The 26,431-nt window shown below is 35.5% G+C and overlaps 3 protein-coding genes and 1 pseudogene across 3 annotated transcripts; 1 reads left to right on the top strand and 3 right to left on the bottom strand.

Moving 5' to 3' along the window:
* Positions 1-297: 297 nt before the first annotated feature.
* On the bottom strand, positions 298-5,112 carry LOC128180584 (uncharacterized). Its single transcript, XM_052848706.1, has 3 exons — positions 4,552-5,112; positions 3,898-4,027; positions 298-3,129 (listed from the first exon to the last, which is right to left on the bottom strand). The coding sequence occupies exons 1-3, from the start codon at positions 4,962-4,964 to the stop codon at positions 298-300; spliced, it is 3,375 nt and encodes a 1,124-aa protein (XP_052704666.1). The 5' UTR covers positions 4,965-5,112.
* Positions 5,113-5,115: 3 nt separating this feature from the next.
* On the bottom strand, positions 5,116-8,796 carry LOC128179659 (probable RING finger protein 207 homolog; annotated as a pseudogene).
* Positions 8,797-21,806: 13,010 nt separating this feature from the next.
* Positions 21,807-22,901, top strand: LOC128180583 (uncharacterized). Its single transcript, XM_052848705.1, has one exon. The coding sequence runs from the start codon at positions 21,807-21,809 to the stop codon at positions 22,899-22,901; it is 1,095 nt and encodes a 364-aa protein (XP_052704665.1).
* A 1,782-nt stretch (positions 22,902-24,683) lies between these two features.
* On the bottom strand, positions 24,684-25,487 carry LOC128179662 (complement C1q-like protein 2). The gene is made up of 2 exons (XM_052847173.1): positions 25,265-25,487; positions 24,684-25,151 (listed from the first exon to the last, which is right to left on the bottom strand). The coding sequence occupies exons 1-2, from the start codon at positions 25,485-25,487 to the stop codon at positions 24,745-24,747; spliced, it is 630 nt and encodes a 209-aa protein (XP_052703133.1). The 3' UTR covers positions 24,684-24,744.
* Between the last annotated feature and the right edge of the window lie 944 nt (positions 25,488-26,431).

Here is a 26,431-nt window from a genome sequence, read left to right as displayed (position 1 = left end):
TAATGACGATTAATTCATATATGAATATGGAGAGAGAGAGAGAGAGAGAGAGAGAGAGAGAGAGAGAGAGAGAGAGAGAGAGAGAGAGAGAGAGTATCTGGCTACAAGTTCTTTTAATAATAATACAAGTATTCTGACAACAACAAAACTCAACAAATTGAATAAACATGAGTTTAATATTTTAGCAATGAATACGGTAATTGTTAAATTTAATTAACAGTTGTAAAACAGTTGTTATTTTCATAGAATAGTTGTCCTTATTTTAATGAGAACTTGAATGAAATTCATGAACAATGATTAGTTTTTCTTTCCATAGGGGCGCTGGATAAATGGCACCCTTCCATTTCCTTCACATGTTTTGCATAGCGGTAATACAGTTTTGTACTGTTTTTTTAATTCTGCATTTGTATCGGCTTCTGGTTCAGCACAAACAGAGCAGATATCTACTTGGCCTAAGCCGCTTCCATAATAGGCTAATTCAACATGTGAGTCACAGTTAATATTAAGTCTGCTCATAACTTTTTTAGACATTGAGTTGGTGGGTGGCAATAAAGGACTTCCACATGTGTATTCATATTCACTGATTGAAATAGTGAAAGACATTATTTGCCTCTCTGTCAGTTTGTGATGACTGTACACTACACGTGGCTTTCTACACTCCACACATTCAACTATAGCTCTTGCATTTTGTGTAATGCAAATGTGTGCATCAGGAGTTGGTACTTCAAATTCCTCTTCTTCAAAAATATCATTCACAGGATCTGACGTGGTTACATTCACAGTAGCTCTAAGGTTCAGTTTCTTTTCTTTGATCGGTTTTGCTTTTAAAGAAGGTCTGTCTGATTCATTTGTTTCTGTTCCTTTGACTTCATTGTAGGATTTGTAATGATCTTTAGTCTCATTTAGAACTGGATCAGGTAACCACTGCATTTGCTCATCTCTCAAGCGTGGAGGAAGACAACAGTTCTCATCTCTGCATTTTCTTATTTGAAACGTGTATTGTCTACTTCTACAATGAGTTTCAATCCACTTCTGATAACTCTCAACTTTACTTGTGTGCACTTTTTGTAATTTTGTCAAATCAAGATTTGGGAAAAGTTCTCTAAGATGGCGCTTCAAAATATCAATTTCTTGGTCACTAACTGGATCTAGGGCCTTTACTGGATCATCTTTTAACTTCAATCTCAAGAAACGGTTACGGAGCACTGATGCAACTGGCTCAACTGATTCTATCCATGCAGTTTTTACTTCTGGAGTCTTCTCAGCAAGATTTCTTACATCTGCCATACTGTTGCAGCTTTTCAGAACTTTATTCATTTTTTCTGTTGACTCTTTACGTTCTAATGCTACATTTTGCAGAGCCAAGTTTAGAATGCTCATAACTCTCTCAGCAGGGTTAACATAACTGTGACCGGGTGCACATCTTGCCAATATCATCATGTCAAGATTCATTTCCTTAAATACACAAATTGAAGCACACTTCACACTTTCAAGTGTATTTCTCTGATCAGTTCCACCATCTGTGAATTTAAGCAATGTATAAGGAAAATGTCCCTGTTGTTCAAAGGCTTTTATAATGGAAACTGCATGACGAAACGGAGATGACATTTGAAAAACAGAATCATTAACTGTCACTGTTACTTGACCACGGACAAATGAGTCATTAATGCTACCAGGAATTTTACAGTGCAAAATAACTGAGGGGGTCAAGGATGCTTTAGTCATGTCATGATCTAAAGATACTAAAGTGGAACTTGATGGCACTATGGTTTTCTTCCCCCTCACACCTGTTGAAACTGGACTTCCAGGTTCTCCAATACTCACTTTTGCCTTATCGTCACAGAACAATAAAGCACAATGCTCTCTCATCTCAATTGCCATCTCTTTAAGATATCTGAATTGTGCATTGCAATAGTGATCATCTGGATGGTCAATGCGAAGCTGTCTTCTTTGCACTTTATACTGCACATCAATCTTTCCTGTAAAGTTCAATGCAGACCTTGCATAAGGGTTCCTAGGGGCAAATTGTAACCTCACCAAGCTTTTTGATGGAATATCAGTGCCCTCTGGACAAGATTTGGCTGTTTTCTCAACCATTTCTTCCAATGAGATAAATTCTGATAAATGTGCTGTCCCATGCCGTCTATCGTCTGCAGCTGTAATCTTTTCTACCTCTTTTGATAAGGTTTCAAAGAAAATATCAAATTTGTTGTTTGGTCTTCCTGGGTTGAGCACTCTTAAATCAGGAATGAGGTCATTCTGACCAAGAAAAATAAGTCTAAGTCTCTCTTGGGTTACAGGGTGTTCTGCTGCAGAAAAATCCAATGCCAGCTCTTGATAAATGAGATTTGCAACAGATGGTAATACAGAAGCAACATTTTTCAGTTTTTCTTTAAACAATCGTCTCTGAGCTCGTGTATGATATTCTTTCAAATTTGGTCTGACAGTTTGTAGTAATCGAGCACCTTGTGTCAACATTTCAGCGTTTGATCTATTTTGATTGGAAACTTGGACTATACAGACTGTTGAGACTGACGATCCACCAGGACTAAAACGAATGATATCAACAGGACATTTCAACTGAAGATCTTGAAAATAGCGGAATCGCTCCAAGTTACTTTCAAAAGGCTTATCCAAATGTTTGTATTCGTCAAAAACCACTGGTGCCATAATTCCAGCACTGGTTACAGCTTCATTTATGTCCACATATTTCTCTCTAATTTGACCTGACAAATTACCATATCTGTGTTCAATGGTGGCTTCTTTGTCAATGGTCCGAACAGGATACAACTTACTCTGATTTTCCTTGGCAGTTTTATTCTGAACAACTAGATATTCTTTGTAAGCAGTAAAACATTCTGCTAACTGCTTAATATCTTCTGCACCTTGTTTCCAAGAGACTGAACTATTGACCACAGGCTTCATCAGTAAAGAATATAGAGCCTGGGCATGGCTATCAAGAAGTGATGCAGACAATGGACAGGATTTTAGTTTTTTCCTTTTTACTTCGTTATATCCATCGTAGTCATTAAAGATATTTGGAACTGGCAGTAGAGTTTGTTTCCTTAGTGAGGCATCATTTATTGTTTGATGATGATTAGTGACGTACCACAATGCATTGCAGAGAACCTGAAATAAGTAGATCACATGAATAATTTTATATACTAGGGCCTTAAATATAAATTTTTATTGAGTCTGATACTGGTATATCAAACAGGGTACAAATCTTATTATAAACAAATCACAGAATCTTATCGGTGCTGCTTGATATAAATATTATAGTTTGTGCAAGGTATAAATTAAGGCAACACTAATGTTTTTACAAAAATATACTATATTCTATACTAGAGGAGAACATTAAGTATAAATAGAATTGAAAGTGGATATCACCAGAACGCCATGTTAAATAAAAGGTGAGTAAGCTGGATACAGTATCAAGACAAGACCACAGAACTACAAGTGTTATAAATTATACTAGTTTGTAGGTTAATATTAAGCAAGCATCTATTATTTGTACATGTTATAGTTTTGACGTGCTGCAGTGCATAGCATACTAGTGTAAGTAAGAGCTATATATATATATATATATATATATATATATATATATATATATATATATATATATATATATATATATCATGTATACCTTTTTTCCTGCTCTAATATTAAAAGTAAAAGTAAAATATAACTTATATGGTATGGGAAAAACATTTAAAAAACTTTTTGGCATTGGAATACCGAGTAACATTTATTTTATACAGAATGACAATTAAAAACACAGTGTATTTGACTTTAAACTATCAGACCTTAAGAATCCTTGTTTGTCATGTTAAAACTTGTTTAAAACGGTTTTGTTTTCTAAAATTTGATAGTTAATAACATATTAAGCATAAAGACCTGTACAAAGTATGATCCATCTTGTTCACAGGAAGCTCTTGGAAAATCTAGGTTTCTTGAATTGAAAAAGTTTTCAACCAGCTTATTATAAATTTCATCCTTTCTACTGATGCCATCTTTAACGCCGCAACTGAAAAAAGATACATAAACATTCTTTAGGCCTTGTAAATCTTGAGTACATACCATTGAGACATTAATAATTGTTATTAATGATATTAAAGCAATACAGAGACAGTTTAAAACCAGCCAAAAAAGGACGGACAGACTGACATATATCTGTCAGGCCTCAGACACACACACTTTATTCAAACTTCAATTTCTAAATAAAACACCATTTGTTCAGTATAAATAATAAAAATGTTTAAAATCAACTGTACCATTCATATTCAATTACTTAATTTGGAAGTGTAAATTTTCAAAATTTAGATGCAAGATATGAAAACTACAGACTATAGAATAAAAATAATAAAGGCATATGCTTTCTAAAATTGTAAATATTCTAGTAGATTAACAAAATTATCTGTCCAATGACCTTATGTTATTCAGTGTACATTGAGAATCATAATTTAACACTTCCCTGCCTGATTAAAGGAGCTGGTAAAATTCATTTATACATGCCATGAATTATACAACTAGCTCTCTTTTAATACAAACCTTGATGTCTTCAATGAAACATTCTTTCTGCCTCCCGCCATGAGGACTTGAAATGCATCGACCGTTTTACTGGTGGCCGCCTCAGCTGCATTATTTATGATTTCACCCAATGCTACTGTTTGCTCTTCCGTTGAACAGGAATATTCAATTCTTTTAATGGCAAAAGTCCCAACAAGATCGCCTACCAGCATATTGGGGTATACATCGAACGATGTTCCTTTCGATGGATCTGTCGAGTTGTTACAAACGATTGAAAGTCTCGAGTCTTTTGGCAAATCACCGTGTAAATCAATAAAAATATCAAGAAGAGTTCTACGGTTTTCCAGGCACAAAATTGCGTTCTTCTCTGAAATGTGCTTGCATTTTTTAACTCTTATCGCTAACAGACTCGTTGCAGCTACAGTCGCCGCCATTTTGATTTTGTAAATGTTGAAACCGGAGACGCAGAAGACAAATTTTTCCGGTAAAATCCGAAAAAAAAGTTTAGGGTCGGTAATTTGGCCGGGAAAAAAAGGGGTCGGTCGGGAAACCGGAAACACACATATTTTTTTTTTTGGCCAAATCAAAATCATGGTATTGAGGATAAAGTTTTCGAATATTTTTTATCACACTTAGTATGGGTTGTTTGCTTTTTTTCCTTCCGCGATTTAGGCCAAAAAAACTTTTCCTAACATATCAGCAATATCTTCCTTTGTAAATGAACCCGCTTCAAAGCGAGGGAACTGGTTTATTTTGCGATTTTTTGGAATTGACGGAATATCGATTTTCTTTTTTTGCTTTTGAAACGAAATCAATGCATCCGTATTTTCATCATCTGTGTCACCCCTATACTTGGTTAGAATTTCCTCCAAATGTGTGATATAATCACCAATGGTTATGTAATGGTCTTCCATTTCTGCCCGATGTTCTGCCGCCATTTGGTCAAGCATACTCATATTATCCGAAAGTATGGTATCTGCCATTTTCATAAACTCCTGAAATTCTTTATACATGGAAATACGTATATCATCGACGAAGTGGTTTAAGATATGCATATTCATTTCGATCTCTTTTTCAACGTCATGGACTCCTGGGAAATAACATTCGAGAATTTCGGACGATTTCTTCTGATAAAATTGGAATCTTTCTGTGCAGATTGTTTCCAAATCTAAAAAAGGTATGACCCTTGTGTTTAGGAATAGTTGTGCATTTAGAACATACTGTAATTTCGCATTCTTCGCAACAAATGTCTGCTATTCTCGTTGGATGGAGTTTGCATTTTTCCATTTTTGACCTCCTAAGTCGTTGCTGATAATTTACCACTTCATGGCAACTGGTCACGGAACTAGAGAGATGAACATCTTTACATTTCTCACACAACGAAATATAACAAGAATTGCAGTAAAATTTACATCTCTCTGCACAAGTGCAATTGTCACATTCGATGGAAAACTGTAGTGTACCTAACGAAGCCATCATTTCTGTAATTCTATAAACAAAATACAATGTACGTTAATCTATGCAACATATTTCGAAAATGCTTCAAACAAAACATGTTATAAATTTGAAATGTAATACTAAAATTAATTTGTATTATCGATGGCGTTGCGCGGTAAAATCGAACAAAATCTCGAAGTATAAATGATGTTTTGTTCATATTTAAAGGACAGTAATGTTGTTTCCGTTGATATATTGTTATATATCGGCAATTGTTTGATCACCAAGCATCTTTTAAAGCTATGTACATGTTATTATTTACATCAGTAAAGAATGACACTGAAAACACAGATTGTTGTTCACTTATGAAAGTTACCTTCAATATGATGTGAACGCTAGAGTCGATTGCCTTACAAAAATATAAAAAATTTAACTAATGAAAAATGACTATTTAAGAAATTGATGCATCCTTTCGAATATCAAAACCGTCTTCGACATCGACAGTTAATTTTAGCCTGGTGTAATTGCACAATATACTAACTTCGTTGTTTTTAGAATAGTTTGTTCTGCATTACTTTGCAAAAAGTGTTATTCATTCAACATACGACAATTTTCTTAATTTACGCAATTTTATTCGGTTTAATAAATTTATTAAAGACGATTAGATAGAGAGAACGATTTTTATTTACCATATTGCAAATGATCAAATGATAACGATGTAATCTTTACATCACAAAATGTTCTATATTAAAGTAGATAAAAGGTTTTGGCATTTTGATGTGCCAAAAACGACACCACCAACTTATTATTTTACTTACATAAATCGAAAATCGAAAAGATAAAACTAATTATATTTGTAAAGGAAACAGCCTTTTATAGGTCAATACATTTTGTTAGATATGATAAAAAATATTGTCCTCGTTTAGATATATTCACTCTTTTAAAGGGGCATGGTCACGATTTTGCTCAAATTCATTCATTCTGTTTTTATTATTTTCAATGCTTTAGAAATGTATTTCTAATGGTCAAATGGGATCGTTGAGTTATAAGCAAGATACAACTCTCTCTATTCTTTGTCAAGTAAACAGGCTCGTGCCCTGTTTTTGTTTACATAGGTTCAATATACATGTAAAAAAAATCCTGTTAAAGGTGGTGTGTCTGTTTTGTAACTCATTTTAAGCTTAAATAAACAGTTCTTAACGTTTAACGCATTTATTTTAAGTGTAAAACTGGAATTTTTACGTCAACATTAAAAATGTAAACAAAAGCTTTGTTGTTTTTTTTGACATAGCAAAGAATTGTAAGCTCTGCAACTCGATTATAACTCAAAAAATGGCACTCAAATTTTGGTTGCCAATTGTATGTCTTACTGAATCATTGTAAACATTAAAATCGGAAAAAAATATTTTTGACCAAAATCGTGACCATGCCCCTTTAAAAGGCTAAAATTGTAATTAACAAATCCTTTATACATTTGTTGATAATTGTCATTTAAATACACCATGTGGATGTTATGATTTGCCCATTGCTAATTGAAACTTAGAGATATGAGTGTCTTCCGCTTTTGTTATCCAGATAGGTGACGCAAAAACCGCAAATATTCCCAAAAACATCTTTTACACAACACCAAAATGCAAGTTATTAAAAAAAGTATGAGTTTTTAAATAATAATGATTGTGAAAATAATGTATATTACATTAGTTTACACACACACACACACACACACACACGCAAAAGAAATCTTATTTTGCCAAACTCACATGTATCAGCGTTTCCTTGCGCTTCATAATTAGTCTAATGGTTATCATTATAGTCTTTAGAGAACTTTCATTTTGTTATAAAAATTAGTATTGAAAATACTCCAAGTTTTTTAAATGCTCAGAATATTTACCTGACTATATTGATTTTTCTGAATTTTGATATCATTGCTAGCTATATTGATGTCGCATTGTTGTTTACTGAATATAGCATATTATAGTTTTTATAGCGATTTTGGTTATATGCGTTCTGATTGAAAGAAATAAAAGTTCGACACAAATGAATGTGTATACTCCAGCATCTAGCAGGAGTAAGAGAGCTGTCAGAAAATCCTGATTTCTGACTGCAATCATCAAATTCAATGTTAAGTGTCATTTCTTTCTTTGCTATTTTTAGACAGCAGTATCGATTACATTTCATATTACAAAGGGGTGTGTCTAAACGTATAAGTCCCCGTGAATAAGATTTTGTAAGCTTTCAAAGCATGAAAAATTTCCACACGGAATTAAATCTCTAAATAATATACATATCTTCCTTGTCATAATGAATAGAATGATAAAAAAAAGTGATTCATGCCTCTCAAGATTAAGTCACATCTACTTTTAATATGTGGCGAATCATGAATATACAAGTCAGACATTGCAATATATAAAAGAACTAAGTATATGAAACAAGATATATATATATATATATATATATATATATATATATATATATATATATATATATATATATATATATATATATATATATATATATATATATTGTTATGCTATTTATGCTTTCTGGGCATATGCATATTCTATCTTTTTCGGACTCCTTAATATCTTTTTTCCAAGACACTGTTTTGTCCCTTTAACAAACTTATATCGAATTCATCAACGTACAATTCAATCTGGTGATAATCAACTACACCAAGGATAATCATTCACATTGTTATTGATAATCGAAAGTGAAGATATATTATTGAGATTTAAATTTATACTTACATTCCTTAAGTAGACTTCACATATTTGAGTCAACTTATTTAAAATCTTTTTCCTTCTAGAAACAACACGATAGACAATTAAATCAACAGCAGAAATGTATTTTCACTTTCGCTTTCAATTACAGGAAAAGCAAAACAAGTTCATTTTTTTCCAGACTGCTAAAGTACAAAATGCATATTAAACAAGGTACATGTAAGTAGTAGTGTGTGTTGCTCTAGCAAGGAATGAATCAGCTTCATGTTTAGCAGGCGAAGGTGGTAGAGGGTAGCTTTTTTATCGAGAAAATGTGAAATAGATAGTGCTCATATATGTGATCAAATTTTTCGGTGGATATTTAAATTTGTTTTTGGTTTTCATGCAAGAAACAAATGGTCCTGGCTCTTGAGAATTTTTAGCAATTTCAGAATAAAACAAGACCAACTAACAAATAGGTCTAGAGTCTGCCCTAAGATATTTATGCAGCACATTTCTCAAACAACTGTTTATCTATAAATACCTGTGGGTTCAAAGGCTGTTATTTCATTAGTATGGAGAAATTCCAAGATTTCTCTTTTGATTAAACACCCACTCTAGCTTAAGGTTTCAATACACAGCCAAAAATAAAAAAGAATACGGGGATTTTGCTTTGTAAAAGAAATGAAAGTAAAGATGATACCGTTGAAATATTATGGAAGTACTCCGTGAGTCTTCTGAATGGTGAAAAGATGTTAACATTTTACATCATAACTCTACGTATGAAATCCGTTTTTGTTCCTGTGAATTTTGCCGAGTGAAAATGAAAATGCGTAAATGAGGATATCTTTGATATTTTTACTTTCATAGATTTCAAATGCACTTCTTTTACGGATTTTTGTATTTTTATTTTTCAAAACCGTAAAAAGTGTGCTACATAGACTATCAATAGAATAGCCAGCGACCTCAAAATGTTTTGAAAAATTAGCCTTTTTCACAATTTAAGGGGTCAAGCATCACGCTGCAGTTCTGAGTAACTGTCATAAAGTACCTCGGGATTTGTAGGTTTATGTTTACACATGCATATAATCACTATATAATGGGGGTAAATCATCTTCTCTTCAAGTGAAACTTCGTGTTTTGACCTCACCCTTTTTTGAGGCAGGAAACCGAAGTGAAAATGTTGACTACAGTTTTGCATTTGAAACATTAATGAAATAGACATGAGCTACTCTACCAAATCAAAGTACTGAGAGTACTGAAAGACGGGATCTTGAAAGTTTGAATTTGTAATTGTCCTGTATTTCCTCGAATATGCTTCCAAAATTTATGAATGTCAATTGGTTGTTACAATTTATGTTAATTCGGCTTTTTTGCAATTGTCTGATACTTTGTATAACTTGTAGAAAATTGACACAACGGTATATTATGAAAAAAGGCCCCAAGGATAATTTTTAAAAATTAATACTAACCGGGAAAATCAAACAATTATATCAAAGTAGATAATTTTAATCATTAGATTTAATCAATTTTGTGATCCAAGGGAAAATCCACAAGTCGGACGCTATCCGTAATAAAAGTTTTATGAAAACCCCGAAAACTCCTAAACTGCTGAATTAACAAACAAAGTGAACATTTGTATACCGATAACAAACACAGGCACCTGACGTTAGAAATGTTTTTTTTACAATAAGATTCCAAGAACTTTGACGATAAAAAGATTTGTCACGGTCGGCATTTTGATTTTTAAGACCGACTTATCTGACACGATTTTCTTCATTTGCGATTCATGCAAAATTAATAGGAAAAAATAAATCCGTTTGCCACTTAATTCTTTTTTGTGTAAACTCGTTCATCGCCTACATGAATTACAATACAACCGTTCCTTTCATTAAAAATCATACTCCGAAAATAAGAGACATAAATAACAGAGATTGTCAACTCCGCCATAAGCGTGTAAATGTTACGGGACCAACCTTACTTTGAGAACTACAAGTGCAACAGCAATCTTGTATAAGTCATTAAATTTGAACCTGTTAGTGAACATGAAGCTGTAAATATTTAAAGCATGTTTTATTTATGAAATATTTACAAAAAACTCTTTATTTAGTTTTTAAATTACTTTTTTAAAACTTATTGACTTCACAAAGTAATGGTAATGCAATACTTTACTGATGTAACGCGTAGACTCAATTCATGTGTTCTACGCGTGCCTTCCGGTTTGAGACTTCGGCTGACAGTAAACCAATAGACGGGGTCACGTGACCCCGTCTAAAAATGGATGCAATGCATATTCTAGCTATTATACCCCTGAAATAACAAGCCAAACCTAAGATTTTCAACTTATTTCGAAATTTTCACCGGTTTTTCCGCGCGAAAGTGTTCCCTGACACCGATTTGAATTATGTAACATATAAATGTTTAAGGTCAAGATCTAGTTAATGATTTCAAACTGTCTTTTTAGCGCTAGAACCATTATTACGTCATAATTGACTTCTTTGGATCTTTTCCCGTATTTTACGATTTTGAAGGAATCATGTATAAAATAAGACATTATTTTGACATTCTATATTTAATCACGGGAAAGTAATCCCGGTACCTATATTCTATTTGACATCATTTTAAAGAGGAAGCCAAGAGCTTGTTTGATGCCGGTTTTGGAGAGACTTTAGGCAATCTAGATATATTTCATTAGTCAAAAATGGACAAAACTCCGAGATTTGTTACTTTTATCCTTCATATTTCATTGAAAATGGTTGTTTAAAACATGATTTTTCATTGTGTTTACCAAAATTTTAAGCCCCGGTACCATATGAAACAAATATATTGTTATAAGCATCGTTTAAAGAATTTATATCTTGAATTTCATAAACCTGTAGGCACCTTTCATTTACTACATATTGACGTTAAATATCAAAATAACTACACCAAAAATGATCTTTAGTTATAAAACTATTGAATAATCATTAAGATGCAGCTCTCACTGCACAGTAGCAGCGCCAGGCGTAATGTGTGCTCATATAGTGTAGTCTGTCGGTTGCTTCATGAAAAATGACAATAACAAACTGTCTCAAAAATCCATAAAATAAAATACAAATCCAAACCAGAACAACACGGACCTCTAAAAAGAGAGAAGTAGGATCAGATGCCTAGGAGGAGTGAGCATCATCTACTGACCGGTCACACCCGCCGTGTGCTCTTTGTCTTATTAAGGTATAAACGGAAAAGTCCGTAGACAATTCTGTGATTAAATATGGTCTACCAATTAGTATGAAAAACGGCAGTCAGCATGCGACCCAGTGGAAAATTATATTTGCTGACAAAGTAGTTGTATCGACCAAGAACTTACGAAAAGATGACTTCAAATGAGACTGTCGATAGTCCTGTTTTATCAACTTGTTTGTCAGTAGCTTGCATCGCCTTAGAAACTGTTCATACGAAGAGCATGCCCTTGTGTATCGAATTAGCTGAGAGGCAAAAACACCATATGTAGGTGATGAAGGTACATTGCTTCATAAGTAAGAAAAGTTGACTATAGAAAAACTTAAAGTTGCATGGTCACGATTTTGATCAAAAATTGCGATTTTAATGTTAACAATGCTTTACTGAGTTTAATTAGGCAACCAAAATTTAAGTGTCATTCGTTGAGTAAAAAGCGAGTTACAGAGCTTACAATTCTTTGCAATGTAAACAAAGCATTTGTTTACATTTTGAACGTTGAAGTGAAAACTTCAGTTTTAGACCGTAACTGAATGTGGTAAACGTTATGATCTATTTATCCATGCTTGAATTGAATAAGAAGATGGAAAAAAACAGCTTGAAAAAGAACTTTTACCGATATATTGAACTAATGTAAACAAAAGCAGGACACGAGCCTTGTTTACATGACAAAGAATTATGAGTCCTGTATCTTCCTTATAACTTCACTACTGACTCTCCAATTTCATTTGGTCATTGGAATTGCATTCCTAGAGCATTGTACTTAATAAAAATAGAAGAAAAAAAAAGAATTTGACCAAAATCGTGACCATGTCCCTTTAAGTCATCGCGTTTATCATAAAGTTTTGTTGTTAGGTTACCATCAATGTCTATTTCCAGTAAAATGTCCAAATATGAAACAGATGACACAGAGCCTGTGGTATCTTTTTTTTCAAGTTCACTTGGATATATCGAGTCAACGTAAGCAATGAAATAACAGTTGTTAAATGATAATACGTCGTCGATATACCTGAATGTTCAGTTGAAGGCCACAGCGAGTGATTTATTTTTTTCCACGTACAACCTTTAGAATAAATTCTGCTTCATAAATATACTAAAATAGGTCTGCTAACAATGGGACACAATTGGTACCCATAGGAATTCCAATAGCTTGTCATGGTTGGATCTATCGCTTTATTCTCGAGACAGCTTCTTTGAGTTGACCGGTCACACCCGCCGTGTGCTCTTTGTCGTAATCGGGAAAAACCCCCAGAAAAGTCCGTAGACATTCGGTGATTAATTATGGTCTACCAACTAGTATGAAAAAGAGAATTCGACTCTACACTTGTTATATGATAGATATGACAACTGCTATTTTAGCATTCTTATATATGTTTAGGCCGTATTCTAAAGAACACACGAGACGATTTTTGATTATATATATATATATATATATATATATAAAGCACAAAGAAATTCACCTTGTTGGAGCTCCACCTCCGCCCCGGCCGGGGCTTGAACTCACGACCTCTGGAACCCATTCTCCTAGCAGTGAGCGGCCACCGCGCTAACCACTGGGCCATCTAGGCAAGACAAAAATCTTGCTTTCGATGACGAAGGGAACCTAGCGCGCTGGTCGCTCACTACACGGTCGTTTGAGATACAGGTGGAATGCAGTTAAACGACAATTTGAGAGGATCGGGACGATACACATTGCATAGATATATACATATAATAAGCACAAACATTGCAATAACTCTCAAATTGACATATACCTGCCCATAGTGAATGATAAAGATATACATAAAGCACAAAGAAATTCACCTTGTTGGAGCTCCACCTCCGCCCCGGCCGGGGCTTGAACTCACGACCTCTGGAACCCATTCTCCTAGCAGTGAGCGGCCACCGCGCTAACCACTGGGCCATCTAGGCAAGACAAAAATCTTGCTTTCGATGACGAAGGGAACCTAGCGCGCTGGTCGCTCACTACACGGTCGTTTGAGATATATATATATATATATATATATATATATATATATATATATATATATATATATATATATATATATATATATATATATATATAATCAAAAAAGAAAAAAGAAAATGAACAGTTCCAAAGTTTCTATTCACTAGCGCTTTCTGGATTTACATCCTTCTTCAGGTGAACGTACATAACTTATGTACGTTCACCTGAAGAAGGATGTAAATCCAGAAAGCGCTAGTGAATAGAAACTTTGGAACTGTTCATTTTCTTTTTTCTTTTTTGATTATTTATACTGTGTGATATCACCTTTCACTCATTTTGGATTATATATATATATATATATATATATATATATATATATATATATATATATATATATATATATATATAATCATTAAAATAGTGCAATACAGCCTCTGTTTAAAAATATATGCATTATATTGTCATATAGATGTACATACATTAAAATGATTTATAGTGACCTTTTTAATATGAAACAATGTGTTGTTATAAACTGTTCCAAATCAGACCTTAAATACATGTATGCAATATGGTATTCCGCAAGGAAGCATTTTAGGTCAACTTATTTTCCTTGTTAACATAAACGACTTTGTGGTCGATATCGATTTTAGTATTCAAATGTTTGCTGATGATATCTCAACTTTTCAACTTTTATAACTGTTAAAAACCTGTTTATCTCTGTAGTTCTATCAAACACTGATCTTGAAAAATATTGACTTATTAAATATAGTTTGTTTCCTTAAAACATCAAAAATTAGGAAAAAATGAAAATAAAACTAAGGAGCTTAAACTAGATGATGTGGAATTAGATTTATATTACAATATATACCTCTCTTTTATTAGATCAGCCCTTCGATATACTGAGCTGATGTAACATCGTATTATATGTCGGAGTATTTTATTCAAAAGTAGACCCTATTCAGTTAAAAACAGCACTAATTGTGACGGGGGAGGGGGAGGGGGGGTAGAATGTCTTTTATGCCACTACTACACAGAAAAACAACCTGGGTGTTACAGTACAGTAAAAGCGTTAGGTACGTCATCGACTTATTCAATTCTTTAAAATGTTTCACGACAAAAATACTGAATAGCTATTAATCTTTTACGATCACAAACTCCTCATAATGTCACACATAATACAAGTAGTAATTATAATAATAAGACTCTTGAATGCATTACCTAATTACATACAAAACAAATCTTTAAGTACTTTCAAAAACATAACTAACAATATTAAAATTACCGATTTGGATCCAGAATAGGACAAACTCTACACTTACAACTAAGAGTAGGATGCAGTGCCATCGAATTTTATATGTTCCACAGAAACCGTTGTCCCTCCCTATTTGTCTCCCCTACTGGAACTGTGGTTCAATAGAACATTCTGACCATTATTTTGTATATTGTTTAAATCGTGATAAAATACTTAGTAATACTGATAGCAAACATTAAGATTCAGCTGACGTGAACTTTTTATTCTCTTGAACCTCCAATGTTAGCGACTATGATGATATATATGTTGTTATATGTTTCGAAAATTCATCATCGAGAACAAGCAATGTCAGGGTTCTAACAGTAACTTTGATATTTTTTTTTTACCTAATGACCCTTTCTTAAAATATAAAAAGCATCATATAGTATAGAATGGATACGAGTCTTTCGGCTTGTTTGCCAATTTCATTGTACATTTTGTCTATTATTTGTACCTGCTAAGCACAATTAAGTTTATTTGAACGAAATAATTGATTATCAAAATTTCCTACTTGTCAAAGTAAGAAAAACACTATTTTTTCTAAATATTGAATATGAACTTGCAAAGTAAATTATCTGTGCTGATTAGAGTTATAGAAAAATGTTATCTTGAAATCATGACATTAAACTGAGCCAATGAAGTGTATTTACCAAAGAAAGAATTTGTACCAAGCAATTGGTCCATACAATTATCCTATCAAAGAACTATATGAGCTATTACACAATTAAGTGCCCCAAGAGCATTTAATAGAAAATAAATCTATGTAAAGGACTATGCAAATCGGATGAAATGTCAAACATAATATATTTTTTTCATTAAGTCATTTTTTTACTGATACATATTTTGATATGTATATCATACTGTTTATCATACATGTACATCACAATATTTTACAGTCTACTTATCAATAACTATTTACAAATAGTTAACGAACTATGAATTAAATAATTTTATAGTCAAATTATGCTCAACGTCAAAATATGTATACAAAATGCTACTTGAATATAAATGCACACGAGATATTGTTTGTGGCGGAATTGTTATTCCGGGATTTTTCTACTTTGTTTACTCTACGTTATTGGTTTTGTTTTATAGAAGGTAGTGCTACAATGCCGCCGAAAATGTTTACGCTATTATTTTTGTCCTCCAATCCTTTGTGAGCCAAAGAGTAAGTTTAGTTTATATGCATTTTGTTAACAATACTACAGATGCCGTGCATAAACGTTCTTTTACATATTTTGCATCATATTTCTTGCATAGATACCTCATCTTTAAAAACCTCGTGTTGCAAGTGTGTATAGGATAGTGTAAAATATGGCTTGGTATCTATAATTTTGTTATATATGCCAGATTTATCATTTAGACAGTACAAGTTTCTATGAAAATGTTTTATCAGTTAAAGTGTGCTTAACAAATGTGCAATTAATGATTTTACAGTGTAAAACTTCCATATTCATGGTTTTTCGAATTTTGGCATAGTGTAAAATGTGGATCTGTTACATGTAATTTTAACTGCTCATTACATTTGTCATCTGTATAATAATGTTTATGCGAATATGTACTTATGTTATTTGTTGTTATTTTCAGTATTTTCACCCTCTCACGAGGAGGCAACAATAAACTGAGGAACAAGACAGATTTTTCAGTCTTATAACTGCACAGTGAAAATATCTGGCTTTCATTGTCGGTCAAGATGAGCCTGAAACTGGAGACAGAATCGAAGAGAGAGATGACTCGTGTGCGGCCTTTGTCAACATATGGACAAGAACTATATGAGTCAACAGTTAACAGACACCTGTTTAAGATTCGTGAAATCAAGCGTGAGATTGATGGATGCATAGATGACATTAAGCTGCTCGACTTAGGATCTATCAGCAGACCAAATGCAGACACTTATGAGAATCTTTTAAAGTCTTGCTATGAAGCATACCGTAAGTGTTCGGAAGATTTTGTTGCATACTTGCAATCAATGCGTACCAATGAAAGTATTAATGAAATGGCAGCCCAACGGTTGATAATGGACTCAGTGAAAGCAAAAGTCGGAGCAGCACTCTTCAGATTAGATGAGCTCACTCAAGAAACAGACTTGAAATCTTTGGTGCAACCGAGTGGAAGCTCCACAACACAAGCAAACAACCCAAGGTCACCTCGAGTTCCGAGTAGAAAAGGAAGCCCCAAGAGAGCCCCCTCAGAATATTCAAGTCACAACCTTCCATCTCTCGGAGAGGACAGTTTTAGTTCAAGTGGGACATCCCGGAGGTCTAGCTCCTATCTTCAACGGGCTGAAGCAAAGCTTAATGCATCTCGTGTGAAGTTGAAATACATCGCCGAAGAAGTGATGATTCTGAAGGAGAAAGCAGTGTTAGATGCACGACTGAAGCTATCGAAAGCTGCGTGTGAAGTCGAGATGAACGAAAAGAAGATAGAAGTCATGCGGGATGTTTACACACCCAATAAGGAAGACTCAAGGAGTTCTCGCACAAGACGCTCGCGCACTGAAGAGTACATAAGAAATCTTCCTAATCAATATACTGACAATCAATACATCGTCAATCCCTCACATGATGACCCGGACAATCCATGTCCCAGATATACGGTGTTAAGACCAGAAGCAGTGCCATTTACCCCAAATCGTCCATCGCTACATGAAGATCATGGGATTATTCCATCCTCTGTGAACCCTCAGAATTCAAATGATGTGAATAACAATCACCCTGTGGACCCACAGAACTCAAATAATGTAAATATTAATTCCACAGCACGCCAAGAACCTGCCTTATCACCACCCAGTGTGCCAGACCAAATGACGGAGTTTACCAAGTTCTTGGTAAAAAAGGACCTACTTATGTCAAGACTAACTAAGTATGATGACAATCCAATGCTCTATGTATCTTGGAAGTTGAACTTTAAAGGGATAATGAGAGAGCTAGGCACTACTGCAACTAAAGAGCTCGACTTGATTGTCAGATGGCTTGGCCCTACATCTTCCAAACAAGCAAATAGCATTCGTGCGTGCAATGCCGACAACCCGGCCCTGGCTGTGAAGAAGATCTGGGAAAGACTTGAAGAGCGATTCGGGTCGCCAGAGATGGTCGAAAGGAGTCTGTAAGAGCGTATTTCATCGTTCCCGAGGATTGCTGGCAACGATAACAAACGCTTGTTTGACCTGGCTGATTTAGTAAGTGAAATAGCCTCTGTGAAGGAACAACCACAGTACTCTATCCTTTTTGGCTATTTTGACTCCTCTACAGGAATAAACCCTATTGCCTAAAAGTTGCCATGGAACTTGCAAGACAAGTGGGTCACGGAAGCCAGTAGATTCAAACGTCAAAACGGGAGCACTTTTCCTCCATTTTCCGTATTTGTCAAATTCATACATGACACAGCACGAACACGCAATGACCCAAGTTTTCAGTTTGACCGTTCTGAGAAGGTGAACACAAGCTCAAGTGACCGCAGTTCATCAAGGAAACTGCCTACCGTGGTCATCAAGAAAACGGAAACTACTACAGGGGCAACAGGCTCAGAAGGCGCACTACTGTGTCCATTACATGGAACCAGCCATTTGTTAAATCAGTGTTCAGCATTCCGCAAGAAACCACTTGAGGAACGCAAGAAATTCATCCTCACAAACGGCATTTGTTTCAAATGCTGTGGACCCAAGAGACACAGAGCAGCCAACTGCAAAGTAAATGTGCAGTGTGATATCTGTAGAGAAGCATCTCACCCCAGCGCGCTTCATGTGGATGCAAACCCCAATGTAGGGGAGCATTTAGCAGGAAAGACAGTGAAAAGCGCCTGCACCCAGATCTGTGGCAGACCAAGTGGCACCAGTAGATCTTGTGCAAAGATCATACCAGTGAGAGTGTACCTTAAATAAATTCCAGACAAGTCACGCATTGTGTACGCTCTCGTAGACGATCAAAGTAGTCATTGATTAGCGACAACTCCATTCTTTGACTTCTTTTCACCTGGAAGTATGGAACACCAATATGTACTTTCTTCTTGTGCAGGAAGATTCACTGCTTCGGGAAGGAAGAGTCGCAGTTATGTCATTGAGTCATTGGATTCCACATGCAAGTTGGATTTACCTAGCATCATCGAGTGCAATGACATACCAAAGAACAGGGATGAGATTCCATTTCCTGCCATCGCACGCCAGTATTCTCATCTTCAAGAGATTGCTCAATTCATACCAACAGTAATGGAAGACGTTGAAATCGAGCTTCTCATCGGCAGAGATGTAGTTACCGCTCATCATGTCTTGGACCAGAGGCTCGGTGAGGGAGACCTTCCAATTGGTCAGAGACTTCCACTCGGATGGGTCATTATTGGGCAAGTGTGTATGACAAATCTACACCACACCAATGTGATAAACGTAAACAAGACATTTGTGCTACAGAATGGGAGACCCTCTCTGTTCAAACCGTGTGACAGTAAATTTCAAATTACTGACAAAACATTTGTGAAAACAGAACATGATGAGAAAACAGGACTCTCTATCGAAGATAAAGCATTCCTTCAGTTAATGGAAAATGGCTTTAAGAAGGAAGATGACGGGCACTGGTCGGCTCCGCTTCCGTTTCGTCAATCAAGACCGGTTCTACCTAACAATAAGGCACAAGCTCTGAAACGTGCAAAAGCATTTGATCTTAGTCTTCAACGTGATCCATTGAAAAGGCAACACGTCCTTGAGTTTATGGAGAAAATCTTCACACACGAGCATGCAGAGAAGGCACCACCGATGCCTCTAGGCCAAGAGTGTTGGTACCTCCCAATGTTTGGGGTATACCACCCCAAGAAGCCGAGTTCCATTCGAGTTGTGTTCGATTCATCAGCCCGATATGGTGGAGTGTCATTGAACGACGTACTTATGAAAGGACCGGACCTCTCAAATAGTCTGCAGGGTATCCTCCTTCGCTTTCGTCAGAACACCGTTGCTATAACTGCAGATGTTGAGCAAATGTTCCACAACTTCAGAGTTGACGAGCCTGACCGTAATTATTTACGTTTCCTGTGGCATCAAGAAAACGACTTTGAAAAGCCCCTAGACGAATTCAGGATGAGGGTCCACGTCTTTGGAAACTCCCCATTACCTACAGTAGCCACATATGGCTTACACCGATCTGTTATTGATGCCGACTCAGACGTCCAGGATTTTGTCTTCCACAATTTCTATGTTGATGACGGACTTGTAAGCTGCGAGTCTGAAGATCAAGCTGTGAGCCTCATGAAAAGAACTCAAAGGGCACTCATGGATGGAGGAAAGTTGCGTCTTCATAAGATTGCATCTAACTCGAAGTCAGCTCTCAAACAATTCGACCAGAATGACCTTGCTAAGGACTTAAAGAGCATGGACCTGGGATCCGATGTTTTGCCAACACAGAGGACTCTTGGTGTGGTATGGGACATTGAATCTGACGAGATCAACTTTCAAGTATCCAAGGAGATGAAACCTTACACCCGTAGAGGGGTGCTTTCAATGATAAATAGTCTATTTGACCCTCTAGGCTTTGTCTCGCCTGTTACAGTCAGAGGAAAAGTTCTACTACGTGAGATGATGCAGCCTTCTAGTTCAACTAATTGGGATGATCCACTGCCTGAATCCCTTCGAGAGCAATGGGAGAATTGGGTGGAATCACTGCATTATTTAAAAGACATTAAAATCCCGAGGATGTACGGTAGACTCTCATTAGTTCAAGCATCCGGCGTCCAAGTACATGTGTTCTGTGATGCCTCCAAAGATGCCATTGCTGCTGTGGCATACATCAAAACTATGAATGAAGATTCATCCGATATTGGATTTCTCCTAGGAAAAGCCAAAGTAGCACCTAGTCATGGCCATACCATACCACGATTGGAGTTGTGTTCCGCTGTGGTAGCTGTTGAGTTGGCTGAGGTAGCCAAAGAACAACTTAATCTCAAGAAAGAAGATTTCCACTTCTACTCCGACAGTCGGGTGGTGCTTGGATATATATCGGCAGAAACTAGAAGATTTCATGTATATGTAGCCAACAGAGTCAGTCGTATCAGAGCGTTCTGTGGACCAGAACAATGGAACCACGTGCCAACAGATGAAAATCCTGCGGACATTGCCACTTGCAAGTTTACGACTTCAGACCTTTCTACAAGTATGTGGTTAAGGGGACCTGACTTTCTACACACCATCAAGCTTGATGATTCGAACGAACACTATCCCCTCATTGATGCTGAGAGTGACCAAGAGTTAAAGAAAGAGGTAGTGACAGTAAAGACAATCGTGAATTCTGTGTTAGGTGCAAAGCGTTTTTCTTGTTTTTCAACATGGAAAAGTCTTGTGAGAGCCCTCGTCACATTGAAAACATTGGTTAGAAGGACCAAAACCTCAGCAGTACCTAAGGATCCTACTTTATATGAGTCTGTAGAGAAACTCATCATTAAAGAAGCTCAGTCTGAAATGTACCATGAAGAAATCCAGGCCATTAGAAATGGATGTGAACCACCTAAAAACAGCCCCCTCCTGCCCTTGAATCCGATACTAGATAGCGACGGTCTTCTACGGGTCGGCGGACGTATCCATCGCAGACAGACCCAGAGTGAGGATAACCACTAGGTGCATCCCATTATAGTTCCAAAGGGTCACCACATTGCAGTCCTTCTGATACGTCATTACCACTCTGTGATACATCACCAAGGCAGGCAGATGACCGAAGGTGCCATTAGGTCTGCAGGCTATTGGGTTATCAACTGCAAGCGAATGGTTTCATCAGAAATCCACCACTGTGTCACCTGTAAGAGGCTCCGCGGGAAATTTGGGTGGGTTCAGATGGCAGACCTTCCTGAAGATCGACTGAAAGAGGCCCCACCTTTCTCCTATGTTGGACTGGATGTATTTGGACCTTGGTCGGTGGTGACGAGACGTACTAGAGGCGGCTCGGCAAACTCCAAGAGATGGGGCGTTTTATTCACTTGTTTGGTATCGCGAGCAATACATGTGGAGCTTGTCGAAGAGGTCAGTTCAGCCTCATTCATCAACTGCTTAAGAAGATTCATAGCCCTGCGAGGCCCCGTGCAGCAAATTCGTTCCGATAGAGGAACAAATTTCATTGGCGCTGTCAAGGAGCTCAGCCTTGATGCGGAGTTTGTCGAATCTGGACCAGTTAAGGACTACCTAACTATGAACAAAGTCTTATGGATATTTAATCCTCCCCATGCCTCCCACTTCGGGGGCGTATGGGAACGCATGATTGGATCGGTTCGACGTATTCTGGATGCTCTTCTTTTGGAGAACAAATCATTTGACTTAACACATGAAGTCCTGTCAACCTTAATGGCGGAAGTATGTACCATTGTTAATAGCAGACCACTCGTTCCAGTTTCTTCAGATCCGGAGGCGCCAGCTGTTCTTTCACCAACATTAATCCTAACGCAGAAACAACCAGATGTTACGTTCAGTGTACCGGAGTTTGGGACCAAAGATGCCTTGCGTAGTCAATGGAAACTTGTGCAGAGACTGGCAGATCAGTTCTGGTCACGTTGGAGGGCAGAGTACTTGAATGTTTTACAGAAACGCGCTAAGTGGCATAGTGGAGGTCAAGAAGTCAATAAGGGAGATGTTGTTCTGATGAAAGAAGAAGATACTCACCGTAACCAGTGGCCCTTGGAAGTCGTGGACGAAGTGTTCTACAGCAAAGACTCAAAGGTTCGAAAAGTCAAGGTTACCATAGTTCGGAACGGCTCTAGACTATCTTATGTTCGTCCCATTTGTTACCTTGTAAGACTGCTCGAAGTGAATTAGGATGTATTTTCATATTAAAATCTTTGAAGTTCTCAATATGTAAATCTCATAAAAGTAGATTTTGCATGTATGTAACGGGTGCCTCTCATACACTTATACCTTTATATGTGTCAGTAAGAATGTTTTTCACAATTAAGTTTATATGTGTAGTGATTTCTGATAGAAATCAGTAGGGGAGTGTGGCGGAATTGTTATTCCGGGATTTTTCTACTTTGTTTACTCTACGTTATTGGTTTTGTTTTATAGAAGGTAGTGCTACAATGCCGCCGAAAATGTTTACGCTATTATTTTTGTCCTCCAATCCTTTGTGAGCCAAAGAGTAAGTTTAGTTTATATGCATTTTGTTAACAATACTACAGATGCCGTGCATAAACGTTCTTTTACATATTTTGCATCATATTTCTTGCATAGATACCTCATCTTTAAAAACCTCGTGTTGCAAGTGTGTATAGGATAGTGTAAAATATGGCTTGGTATCTATAATTTTGTTATATATGCCAGATTTATCATTTAGACAGTACAAGTTTCTATGAAAATGTTTTATCAGTTAAAGTGTGCTTAACAAATGTGCAATTAATGATTTTACAGTGTAAAACTTACATAGTCATGGTTTTTCGAATTTTGGCATAGTGTAAAATGTGGATCTGTTACATGTATTTTTAACTGCTCATTACATTTGTCATCTGTATAATAATGTTTATGCGAATATGTACTTATGTTATTTGTTGTTATTTTCAGTATTTTCACCCTCTCACGAGGAGGCAACAATAAACTGAGGAACAAGACAGATTTTTCAGTCTTATAACTGCACATTGTTCATCTGTAAATTTTGATACTCTAGCATTGAACTTGGCCTTACCATATTTTTTACTTTCTATTGTATTTAATGGCTTTATACTGGTTTATCTCTATAATACGTGTGTACTATATTTGATATCTGCCATAAGTAATAATTTGTCTTTCCTTAAAAATAATATCTAAAATGCATACCAACAAAAAATTGAGGGTAAAACAGTTATTGAATATGTTCGGTGTAACTTATTCTAATTCAAAGCTTGTCGATTGATTTTTTTTTACTTTAAAATTCAATTCTATTATCAATAATGAATTTATCTCAAAATTTACACAAATTAAGTTTTTGGGAAAGATCGTTTTCTAGCAAATGCTTTCTACATGTTTCTTAATAACTATTGTATTTGTTTATATATGCAGGAAGCAATTTTTAACTTCATTTACTTTTTGATTTCACTGAATTTCTAACTTTTTGATATAACGTGAAAATCTATATCTAGTTAAGATTAACGTCGATCCGCTCGCAAAGTATCAAAATCAAACTTATACTTTTTATCATAAATAAATTATCAGAATTGTCATATACGCTTAGTTAAATCGTTCGCATTTTGTTAATTTTTGTTTTCTTATTATACATATTACAAAATCAAGTTTAATCATTTTAACACTTATCGGAAAGTAGAAAACACTATCAATTTACCTAGAAGTACAAGCCCTATGTGAGACTCTGCTGAAGTTGTACAATACTGAAATCAAAGTCATAAGTGACTCAAGAATTATATTTGGCAATTTATTATTGTATTTGGCAAACTGTCTGTCAAAAATGTTCGTTATTCCATAAATGTTTTGGGGGTTTTTTGGCGACAATGTATATTATTTTTCTTTTGAAATGACTAAAAAATAGAACAGTTAATAAAGTAATTTAATTAACTCATAAGTTTTAAAAGTACAAGACAAAATTTGTCGTATTGTTTTGATATATAATTCTCGTTAATAATTATGAAAGAACTGGTTTTATTATTGTTAAAGTGAATCATATTTCTAACTTTGATCAGTACAAGAGAAATCCCGTAAATCCCGAATAAAGGCCATGATTTATGAAACCGTTGTTTCCTTGATTTTCAACTTTCACATGGTCTCCAAACTTCAATGTCACTATGACTGTCCTACTTATTTGGACTAAAGGTTTGTCTTTGTAATTAGCAGACACGTGAAGTTTAGCAACCGTTTTCTTGTTGACTTTCAAAAATAACCAGAGCCCTGGGTAAGATAAAGCATCGACAACAAACATGTAGGTTCCCGCCACAGGACATGTGAACACCCCCGTTCTGTCGTCATATCCGTTCCCATCGTTTGTCAAGACTGCATCAAACTTCACTATTTGTCCTACTCCGAGCGTAAGCGATTTTGATTCTAAGTTAACAGAAAAGCTGACTCGGTGTGGAGGACTGGATGAATCTGTATTAGTAATATTTTACACGTATAAAAGTTGATATGTTATTGCATACAAGTACGTATCAGAATAACATAAACATTTAAAAGGAACTTAATTTAGCGTAATCTTAAAATACCTGAAGAAATATGAATGAGTTGTTTGAGAGCTGATGAATCCAGGGTAACCGTGGCTTTTGTGTTGTCGTAGATTAACGATTTCAACAAATCAACCTTTGTCCGTACGTTAGCCTGTAAAGTGTTTCCTCCGTAGGTCGGGCATGGTAAACCAGATAAAGATAAACACAGCAAAATTAGCAACATCTTCTGAAATTCTTCGTAAAAAAGACCATGTACAAGCATTCTTTTGTTGGTTTTATGTGTACTAATATAACACCTGTCAAACCTCTGGCATCATGCTAATGCACCATTAATATATCATATTACAAAATATACATGACTCAGTAACAAATAGGACATGCAACATTGATTTTTATGACAAACATTAGAATCTGTTTTATAATAATCTTTTATGTTTGTTTTTACCTTGATTTGATATTAATAGTGTGTCGATAATTTTCACATTATCACTTAAAATCACATATTTTACGCAAGTACTTCCGCTTTTTCAATCAAATTGCAAAAATTTATATCACGAGCGATATTCTTGTGCACATAATTTTAATTTGCAAATGTAAAAGGCATATTGTTGATTCAGTGAAAATATGTCTCGTCAAAATATGAACGATTTTTTTGTCTTCCTGGCTGTTGTTAGTCTTAATTCATTTACCTTTACGGAAGAGCTATGTATAAAGATAAAAAAAAACTATTAACATTTGTAACATGTAAAATTTAGTCTATTGTCTAAAAATACCGTTTCTAAAAACCTAAGGTTGTTCCAATCGACAATGTCGATCTGGCCTAGCTAAATAGGTTAAATAATGCATATTCCTAGAACACCTCAATCACTCAATTGCCCTTTTGCTATCCGTTTGTGTCCGTCGTTGTGCGTTGTGCGTTAACATTTCAACATTGAAGAGGGAACAAAAACTGAGAAAGTCATGACTCCCACGATTCAGGCGCAAGAAAAGTAAAGCCTTCAAAAAAATGAAATTAAAAAATATTAATAAACATTAAGCAGAGAAACTAACAGGGCTATGATGAACAGTATTGCTGTTACCAAATTTATAAAATTCATGTCCCCTGGGTCAGGGGTTCAGAGTCTAGGGGGAACAGATATGACCATATAGTAAACATGTATCAAATCATTAAAAATCTTCTTCTATGCTCTCATATACGTTTGAGAA

The sequence above is a fragment of the Crassostrea angulata genome, chromosome 4 (assembly GCF_025612915.1).
Source record: "Crassostrea angulata isolate pt1a10 chromosome 4, ASM2561291v2, whole genome shotgun sequence".
NCBI lineage: Eukaryota > Metazoa > Mollusca > Bivalvia > Ostreida > Ostreidae > Magallana > Magallana angulata.
This window is presented reverse-complemented; position numbering and strand designations above follow the sequence as displayed.